The 10,914-nt window shown below is 37.5% G+C and overlaps 1 protein-coding gene and 1 long non-coding RNA gene across 2 annotated transcripts in view; one reads left to right on the forward strand and one right to left on the reverse strand.

Annotated features, from left to right (window-relative positions):
- LOC148187626 (uncharacterized) overlaps window positions 1-10,914 on the forward strand; it is a 151,152-nt gene that overhangs the window by 83,415 nt on the left and 56,823 nt on the right. The gene's annotated exons all lie outside the window — the stretch shown is intronic.
- Window positions 1-10,914, reverse strand: part of LOC121954818 (uncharacterized) — an 81,959-nt gene that overhangs the window by 13,287 nt on the left and 57,758 nt on the right. The window contains exons 2-3 of the mRNA XM_088086610.1: window positions 9,661-9,765; window positions 1,106-1,242 (exon numbers count right to left, since the gene is read on the reverse strand). Of these exons, the coding sequence (XP_087942736.1) occupies window positions 1,106-1,242; window positions 9,661-9,765 (242 nt within the window). The remainder of the gene's footprint in view (window positions 1-1,105; window positions 1,243-9,660; window positions 9,766-10,914) is intronic.

Here is a 10,914-nt window from a genome sequence, read left to right on the forward strand (position 1 = left end):
GCCTGTTTTAATATCACACACGTATTGCTCTGTGCACAAAATGCATCAAGCTTTAAAAAACCTGAAACATTAGTATTGTTTTCTACTTTAATTACTGTATTTAATATTAGTTCTAGTCATAGATATCAAATATTAATTAATTTTCAGAAGCGGAGAGGCTGTCATTAGACAACTGCGGATGTTTTTGTTTTATTCTATTTATTATTACACATCAAAAGGACGATCAAGGATAGAATTGTAGATTAATTAATCGTGCTCATGTTGAAACTGATTTCATAGTTCTGAGAAATTCAAATCTATAATGCATTATGAAGGCATTAATAGTGAATTATAATGCATTCATAATGCCTTATGACTACACTCAAAAACATGATTGTTACTGATGCACTATATCAACCGTCATAAAACATTATAGATGTGACTCATTATTATTTATAAGAGGCAGGGGTCTAATGTATGCTCTTGACTTGTTCTGGATTAGATGATGATGGGGCTTATAATGCATTATAAATACCTATCCACACATCAAAAATGACCTTTAGTAAGGACTCATAGTGTCCTATAACAGGTACATATTAATGCATTTATAACAATTTATGCTTCATCATAATGTTTCATTGTTGGTGTTAAGTAAAGTGTAATCATTTTCATACATCTGTAAGAATCTATGCTGCATCATAAGTGATTAATACTTAACATACACTGTGATACTTTGAAAATACATTTAAAAGATGAAGTCTTGAAATTTTTAGTCACAAAATCAGATTTTGCAAAGACTTAGTTAGTTTCAGCATCACTTTATGCGAGACGGTTAGCTTCAGTGTTACTGGAACTACTTCTTTCTACCAAATGATTATTGTGTGGACTGTCTCTTTAAATTTATGAAGTATGTTTACCTACTGAACGGTTGATATAACACAGTTCTCTTCAGCGTAAAGAAAAAAATTACTATAAGATCACCTACTTTATGACTTTTTTTATGAAGTTGTTTAAAAATATCTCAGTAACATAACGAGATATTACTGTTTGTCCCCACACAGAGATAACGCTGAAATACAGTCAGTATGTTCCTCTCAGTTACTGTGCAGAGGTGCGTGTTACTCACCACTCTCCCGTCCTCCTCTCTCCATGTTTATGGAGCCTCCTCAGCGCTCTCTCCTCTCTCTTCTCCTCCCTGCGTCTCCTCTGCCTCCTGCAGGCCAGCGCTCTGTAAAACTCCCTCTGTTTCAGCTCCTTCAGCCGCTGCAGGACGAGCACAAAGATTATGATTATTAGTGTGTTTCTGAATGCTCAAACAACAAACGGTGATTCTTGAAGCACATTTCTGAAATCATTAACACTTGCAGCCACATTTATCCCAAACTGACGCTCGTTTTGTGCTTCATACACTCCCAGAAAAACGGTAAACATTGATCTCGACATCGCTGCATCATTTTTCCCCATTGCCTTCCAGCATTGAGGCATCTGAAAACACTTTTCGATCATGACTTCACTTACAATTCAGAGCTTAAGTGCTATAAATAGGCTAAAGGTAAATATGAGGTTTGGACAACAATCCGTAAAAATACTCTAACTATGGCGTCCACTTAGACTGATCTTGATTTATTTTTTAGGTTCGCCTTTTTTAGAGTGGCTAAAATACGTTTACAGCAATGCCCTGGATTCACATTCAGTGGGCTAAAATGATATATGATAATATAAAATAATAATAATAAATTCATTAAAAACAAATAACTAGCCGCAATGGCTGTCAAAAGTTATAAATAGCAGTAAAATCAGTAAAAAGGATCAAAAAGATTAAATAGCAAACAAACGTACAACTAGTGAAAAAATGCATGACAACACAACAGAAAAAAACGAAAAAAGATGACAATAAAATTGATAAATAACTGATGTCTGTGAATTAACAGAAGCAGGAGCACTGCACAGTACCTATATAATCTATCAGACTTAAAATGATCTGTAGACACATAATTATCTAATTTTAATACCTCTTGTAATTTGTTTCATTTATTTTGTGCAAAAAAATAGTAATTAACCAAGCTCAGCACTGATGTGAGAAGTTTCTGTGGCTGTGTGAGGAGAGGTGGATTTTGTTTTCTAAAGATAAGTTTGGTAACTGTCCGAGTAGTGCTTTATAGACAAAAAGGAGGCAGTTTCTGTCCCTTTTTTATCGGCGTTTTGCAAAAATTGTTTGCTTTTGCAAAAGACGTCTCATGTTTTGCTGGGTGGTTTAAGTTTGGGGATTAGTGTGTCGAGTTTTGCAAATACCTCCGAGTTTGAAAGATCAATAATCACAGCAAAACTGTAATAGTATGTGTGGTACTTGTAGTTGAAATGTGAGCGGTGGCAGTAGTTGTATTGGTAAGTTTTAGTTTAGAAGAATTAAGAGGTGGATTTTTCGAAAAAAAAGTTGGTCATGCAGCGTTGAGGCTTTGTGTATGTGTTTGCCTGTCCGCTCTGCAATTCTTTATCTGCTCTGTGTGTGTGAGTGTGTGTGTGTGTGTGTGTGTGTGTGTGTGTGTGTGTCAGGTCTTTGTGTGTGTGTGTATGCTTACTAAGTCAGCCAGTGTCAGCTTTAGTACAGTCCAGACCAGCTTAATTCACTTACTGAGCTCTGTCTGCAAGCTGTCTGCACGCCAGAGATACTGATACTGTGTGTGTGTGTGTGTGTGTGTGTGTGTGTTTGTGTGTGTGTGTGTGTCACAAATAATAATAATAATGTAGCGGTGGGTTCATATCACAGACAGACAGATGACAACAGACAGACAGACAGACAGCGAGGCGAGCGCAGAAACCGACAAATAGATAAACAGACCAAAATAGACAGAGAGATAAAACATAGAGGCAGAGAGACAGACAGACAGAGAGACAGAGAGACAGGCAGGGAGACACATGAAGTGTTGTTTTAAAGCTTTCAGTGTAGCTTCAGCATTTCTTAGAGGGCGTACATACACTGCGAGGGGTGGACAGGGAAAATAACAAGAAATCCTCACAAAATCCAACACAAAAAACCCCAAACTTTAAAATAACCAGAAATAAATCACCATGTTTGACGTCAAAGCAAAAAGTGGACTTATCAAAATGTTTCTTGCAACTCTTTCAAGATAATAGTTAAATTTTTAACCTCTTTTACTCCACCCCTCCCTACCATAATCCTATTTTTGCCTTTTTTAGGGGAAATAAGGGATGTTTAGGCTGAGATAGCAGATCAGCAGTAACTGTCACATAAAATGTATAAACATCATCTGAAAGCTTGAAACCTGAAGATTAATTTGAGACAAAGCTCAGCAGAGTGTGCCAAGTTTTTCTGGTCACAGATGTGGCACAAGTTTAGACTATAAGCTTAGAGCATTACAGCAGGAGTGCATTGCCATTACCAAGTTTTGGGTTGATACTATTTGTTGCACAGATTTGGTGCTAAATTTAAGCATTTTTACCATTTGAGAATTGTTAACCCCCCCAGCTTTAGTTTGAATTTGTGTGGTGTCGCTCTGTTTATGTTGTGAATAGTGATCTATTTATCTTTTACACTGAACTGTTAACAGGAATGTAAGACTCTGCGATGTTAGTTATTAAAGTAGGTGTGGATCGTGGAGACAAAAATGGCTAATTGAAGCTATGTCAACACGTATGCCCGCAGCAGCGCTCGCACTTTCCACCCCTGCATACGTCCGAGCGCCACATGGGCCACCCCAGTAAAAAAACATCTGGACACGCCACTGGCTCTGCTCTCATTCTCCACCGTTGTCTCCAAATGTCCGCTTCACTCTCATTCTCCGCCGGTGTCTCCGAATGTCCGCTCTGCTCTCATTCCCCACCCTTGTCTCCGTCAGTGTGTCCGCCGGTGTCTCTGCTGCTGTCTCCGAATGTCCTCTCCACTTAGAATAAACTGATATCTGATGTTTGATTCCTTCCAACAACAAGCAGAACAACATGTAAATGTGCAGAGATCACAGCAGAGCCGTGACTCAGGGACGGTTCTGTAGCTGCTGCTTCCTGACAGTTTGGGAAATGTTCCTCTCTGTAGCTCCACTAGAACTCAACAGTATTATTTTCAACATTATTTTTGTACAATTAAAGTTGACATTAGAAGATAGGAGGAAAAAAAAACAAAAATAAAAGAATGAAATTTATTTTGCTCCAGCTTTTTGTCTGAAATGTTGTTAAATATATTAAATTCATCTGTAAAAAAAAAAGAAAATTATCGGTATCTTATCGGCCACGAGAAGCTGGAAATCATCGTTTATCGTATCGGTTGAAATAATCATTATGGCGCATCACTGGTTATGATGTCTTTATATCTCACTCAGGAGCCTTTAAGCTCGACAGAAATAGTGATTTGATGTATATCGTGATATATATCGATATCGACTGATATGAAAAAAATGATCATGATAAAGACTTTTTTCCGTATCGCCCAGCCCTGCTATTTTTGCAGTTTACGCAGATAAAGCTCCAATCACATTTGTAAACGTTTTAAATCTCTTCATCTGAATCTATAAAGAAGCATCGCTGCTGATGATGGTTCACAGGTACATGTGAAGAATCTGCTGTCGATATAAACAGATCATTAAGGGCGTTTTTACATCTATTTATGGCTGCCTGTGGGGGTGGGACGTTAAGAATTATAAAACAGAACTGTGTGTACGCACGGCTTCATAAATCTGACAAACAGCATATTTCTGTCTCTGTGTTGAGTTTTAGTCGTGATTAAAGCCTCTGGATCGTGGATGCATACGGGGCCCTTAAACCAGGCCCCTCAGTCAGAAGTATTAATAACAAAATCCATCTCAGTGGAAATCCAGGGGCTCTAATAACAATAATCCTCTAATATTGAGCATCTGCGGATCTTAAACTCATCCTATGTTCTTTTTTTTATTATGTATTTGCTTAATTATTCGAACGCAACGCAGCCACACGGACAGTAAATGTCCAGGAGGCCATTCTCTCATAATCTGCCTGTTCGCTCAATAATTCGCATCTGAAATATGCAGAATCCCAACAAACAAAATTATAAGTCAGTGCTGCTGAAGATGTAATATAGACTCTAATATTCAAGGGAATACATTTGCATTGTGTATCTGTTGTAGCCGCATGGGATGGAGAGGAATATCTGGCTTTTGTCTGCAGTCAAACTATTAATATTGTTTCATTTTGGGGGGAAATGCAGCCTTTAAATTGAGACTAAGTTTGAAAAACAGTTGACTACAAGCTGCTATAACATGTAATTTTAGTGATTATTCTATTACTTTCCAGCGTCTTTTTAGGTTTTAGTTGCATGCATGCGTGTGTTTTATGTTAGCTTGATGTTGATTTAAAAGAAAAACAAATATTGTGCAAAATTTGTTCCACATCATTCTTCCTTCAGACTTCCAGGTGTATGTCATGTGATCAGCTCGTCCACCGCGTCACGCTGCCGGTCAATTATTCTCAGAGGCCAAGTCGCCATAAAACACCAGAGGAACATGTGAAATGACATTTTAAAGACCTTCCTGAAAGGTCATGCATCACTATAAGCTCACATTATGTTTGACATTTTCTCAGATCAATTATTAGACATGCTTTTGGTTTGCCTTTGGACACACAGCAGCTTTCACAAACTGAAATTTTAAAAGATTTTTTTCTTTTGCAAATGTAAAAATAAAAGTGTTTTTTAGGCTGAATCATAATCAGCACTAAACATGATACAAAACTTTTTTCCATTTTGATTTTCTCGTAAAATCATTACATTTGATAAATGCGTTCAGCAAAATAATCACTTGACACAAGAACCGAATATCGAAACTCAGTGTTTTTTTTAGGATTAAAATGTGTATTTATTAGTATTCAAACCTGAAGACACAATTTCAAATGGTGTTTTTTTACTAATTCATTCTTTCCCAGTTCAACTCCTAACTATGTCCATTTTAGAATACTTTTATTTGGCAAACTTCTTGTGTTACTGCTGGTGTTTCAATGACATTTAATATTTGAGAATTTTGACTTCTTGTGTTTAAAGAAAAAGGAGTTTATGTTTATGTTTATGTTCTTCAAAGTTAGATGTTTTTAGAAATGCTATGGTGAACGTGTGGTTAGGCACAAAAAGCACCTGATTGTGGTTACAAAAAGGTCATGTGTTGGCTGAAAGCATTCACGTTTGTTGGCACAGAATTGCTGGAAAAGTCCGGACAGGTCAATAAAAAACGTGGGATCGTGACTAAAACAGAGGAAACAGGACTTTGGTGCAGTGGGTGGTTTGTTTTGGGATAATAGGCTGTTTGAGATAAAGGCTTTCAGTCCAGTGAGACATTTTTTGGACTAATGGCACTTGAGAATTTTTGACTCGCAAAATTATCATTTGTCAGATAATGTAATTCATGGTAAAATTAAAAAGGGATCAAAAAATGTTTGCTTTCTCGCCGTTGGCTGCATATCCATACCGAAATAAGGCAAAATAAGAAATAAGGATTTTTCCTCTCGTTGGTTTTGTGAATAAATGGAAGACAAAAATGGGCAACAGTTGATGTGACGTAAACGCTCTGTTAGAGCGTCGATTTAACCTCGGAGAGACTGTTTCCTCTCAGGTCCAGAGTGCTCACAACAAATAACACATCACCTTCCTGCTTCTCGCAGATCTCACTGTATGAATTCTGTATTCAATTAGAGAAACATACAGCCTCTTTAAAGCAGAATAATGCACGATAAACTGGCTCAAAGTCTGCATCCGTCACAGCGGCACATCAAGCGCCTGTGTGACGTAGCCTCTCTGCAAACCACTTCATTTCCAAAAGGAAGATGAGACCGTGACTGACCGTGGACAAAAAGACGGGCAGCTTAGCTCTCTCTCTCTCTGTGTGTGTGTTCGGTGTGTGTGTGTGTGTGTGTGTGTGTGTGTGCAGGCTGGAAAATATTACTGCGAGAAAAATCCATTTCCTGCAAGTGTTGCAGTCTCGAACAATATGCCCTAAATGCTCTGCATCCCCAAGTAAACCTAATAAGTCTGACACACAGCTAACTGTGAAAAATATTATGCCTCTTTCATCGCTTGCAAGTGAACAAATGATAATTGCAGCAAATACATTCCTCCCAGCACCTATAATTTTGTAAACACGCAAACAGCTGCAAGTTCTCAGAGTCACCTTCCTCCACAGCCCACTATGGAGGAACAAACTGTTTTTACATTTCACTCAGAACAGAAAAAACAGTGAGAGAGAGCAAAGAAATATCACAAACACACCACAAATCCTCCTATTTTTTAGGAAAGCAGGATGCATTTTTAATACACCGCGTGTTATTTTGTAATTTAGCAAATATGTACTATTGATTTTAACCTAGAAGGATGCCCTAGATAACTGTCATTAATATTTTTTGTATTGATAGAAGAGTAATAACATTTCGTCTGAAGAGATTAATGAGTTTTATAGATTTACCTATTTTTGGGATTCAATTAAATGTACAGGTTCTTGAAAGAGTACCCTCAAAAACTCAGACTCTCATAACAATCAGCAAAGCTTGATTCATCTGAATTTTGAAATAAGACTCATACAGTCATAGATTAAAGCGAACGGTTCGTGCAAACATAAATCTAAAAGATATTGATCCAGGCATTCCAAAATATAGTGATTGATTAATTCTTTATTTACGTGTCATGCACACAATGTGCCCAACCCTCATGGGTTTATAAGACACCCAAAGAAAAACTCCATTGCAGAAGTCCAAACAATTATTCCCAGTTCATTTCATCACATTTCGTTTCATCATCACAGGGATTCGAGACGTTTTGTCTCACAGCTCAGTCTTAAACAAAATATTCTGCCGTCTTTCCCAAGCTTGAACAAGAAAATTTGCAACAAAAAAGGTTCCTTTCTTGAAGAATAGCTCATGTTTTTCATTACAATCCAACCAAAAGAAGTCGGCATAAATTGACGACATTTTAGTGAAAAGTATATTTCTTGAATCATCAAACACGAGGCAACAAAACAAAAAGTGAACCTCACTCTCAATATCGCCGACATCGCACAACAAACAGTCTGTCCTCCTCAGGAGTGGCATTAAACCTGCCGCTCTCCAGAGCCAACGGTTCCTGAGCGTAACTGCACACAGCGATCTTTGTCCTTTACTTCAGCTGTTCGTCAACATTATAACCATCCTTTATAAGACAATAGGTTCTTCATTTTGGCTTATACCACATATCAACAGACCATTTTTCTTTGCCATACGAAACATCTTGTTCCTTACCTGCTGAATGTCACAGAGTAATCTGTTCTGAAAAAGACAAATCATTCAAATAAAATAAAGATTTCAACGCTTTCGCCTGATAATGTGAAATGTACCAAATGAATGTCTTTTTTGTGAGTGTCTCGTCAGACGTCTTCAGTCTGTGCCAAAGCTGAAGTAAGAGACACTTATGTCTGATGTTTGGAGGTTCCCATCCCAAATCTCCACTAATGGCCAAAACTGAAGTGAATGTATGAACTCCCAAAAAGGCGCGGATCGCTCTATAATGCACGATGTTTGAAATATAATATTCAAGTACTTAAACTCCTCCACTCGGGGCAGAATTTGGAGGTGCTGATTCTCATCCCGGCCGCTTCACGTGCCAAACAGCATCTGAGAAATATTGATTTCTAATGTAAAACTGCTTCAGTCAGTGATTTTAGCGGATAAAATCACTCAGCTGATCCGATCTGATTCGTTTTGGAGAGGAAGAGATAATTAATAATAATTAATAATAATTGGATAATTCAGTTCCTAAAAACCTCCTGAACAATAAACACTAAAGAGATTCTAAGCGGGAGAAGTTTCTTCACTGCTACACTTCACCAAATCCCCCTAAATCGATAACATTGTGCCTTTAATTTGATATATTTGTTTTGCAATCTTTTTTTCTGTGTGTTGTTTAAATGTAGTGAAATGAAACTGAATGACTCAGGAGACCCATGGCTGGAGCAGCTGGGAACCACTGATCTGAAACATGGATAGCTTCTTCCTGAAGTAAATTCAGACAAATAAAAACAGGAATAATACATGTTAAATCTCTGAAAGTGACCATTCTTATGTATAAAATCCCAAATTACCATCAAGCAGCTCTGCTCATCGCCCATTATTACATAAACTGGATAGAAATAGCATCTGTAATGTTGCTGCAGATTCAAATTGCTGTGGGCTATAACTTGAGCCCTGCTTCTTTAGCCAATATTTGTTTGCATATTTTACAAACTGGCATCAATAAAACTACGCTGAATTAGCTATTAATAGTTCCTGTATGCAGTGAACCCATGGGTGTGCAAAAAATAAAAATCGTCACTGGATTACTTTGATACTGAGGAAAACTGAAGAATGTGGTGATCCTCGGGCAAATTCTGCAGTTATTAAGTCTTTATTTTCCTGGCGGATTTACAGACGTTTCTAAATGATGCAAGTTACACCGAATTTAAAAACTTCTCGTGACATAAAATCAATCAGTAGAAGCTTGAAGTCTGGCTGGTTACAGGAGCCGATATTGTTTTGTGTTTGGGTGATTTTGCCGACCACAGTGTGTGTAACAGAAACCGGAGCAGAGTGCTCGTGGCGGCTCTGGGGTGTAATAAATCCGTGACCTTGGTTAGGAGGGTTTAAGGTGTTGTGCGGCAGGATGAAGCAGACCTCTGGGTGCCTTGTTAAGGCGGCGTGACTCACCTGCTTGTGGTGGTGGTCGTAGGAGTTGATGTGGTTGTCGTACTGTTGGTGTCTCACGTACTGTTTATCGCACAGCTCACAGTAGAAGCTGGAGTCCCCTTCCTCCTACAGACACAGAGGCAGAGGGAGAAGTTCAAAATCTCATTTTTTTGTGTTGCGTGTCTTTGCAGTGATGCTGAGAATTATTGTACCATTAAGAAGATATATGGCTTTTTGTTTTCAACATGTCCTCAAGCATCCAAATGTTTCTGCTGCAAACAAGCGCTGAGGTTAAAAAAAGCACAACCTGAGCAGAATCTCACTGATTAAGTACAAACTACAGAGAGTTTCTTGGCTGAAATGTTCTTTTATAAAAGTGAAAACTGAGGATTTAAGGTGCAGACTGCTTAATCTAGACTTCCTGCCTCTGAAGTGCCAAAAATGTCCCAGAAACCAGAACATTATAAAGTCAGCAGTCTCTGTTCACTGAATACGCCGTCCACAGGACAATAAATGCAATTATCATGACATTATTTAACTTTCACCTTTGAAACTTGAGAAAATTGTCCCCAAAAATAGCAAGAAATTAGTAAAAAGTACAAATGAATGACCTGAAAACTAATTTTAAAAAAGTAAACAAACAAGACAAACAAGACTTGAAAAAGTGCTTAATAATTTTGTAACATGTTGATCATTAAATAGTTTAGAAATATATTCAACTAACGGTAGAAAACAGAAAAAGGGACGATGAAGCCAGTGAATATTTGGCATTTTGCCGGAGATAAATGATCAATCATAAAAATAGATGCCAATTCATTTTCTGTCAGTCATCGATTCAGTTTAACTCTTTGAAACCTGAGTAAAGTGTCTTTATTTAGTCCAAAAACACGATGGCAATGAGTAACCAAAGAAGAAATCACCCAAAAATCAGAAAGACATGAGTAAAAAGTTATGAGAAAATTACCTGAAAATTAAAAAAGTATATATAAAATAAAAGGAAATTACCTGGAAAAGTGCCTAAGATTATAACACTCTTGTACCATATTTTGAATATGTAATTATGATCGTTATAAAACTTTTTTCTTTTTTCTTTAGACCGTTTTCCTTAGCTTTTTCAAAACAATTCTCTTGATCTAATAATTCTTTTGCAATTTGTGAAACATTTTGCCGATTTACCCCTTGCCTTTTTTTCACGTTTTTTGACAGAAAACCCACCGACTCGCTCATGGTTTAAAAGTTTAAGGGAATGAGGGCAGAGCAGACGGCAGTGTTGGT

This window comes from Plectropomus leopardus, chromosome 13, assembly GCF_026936395.1.
Source record: "Plectropomus leopardus strain MGB_pleo_1.0 chromosome 13, ASM2693639v1, whole genome shotgun sequence".
NCBI classification, from domain to species: domain Eukaryota; kingdom Metazoa; phylum Chordata; class Actinopteri; order Perciformes; family Serranidae; genus Plectropomus; species Plectropomus leopardus.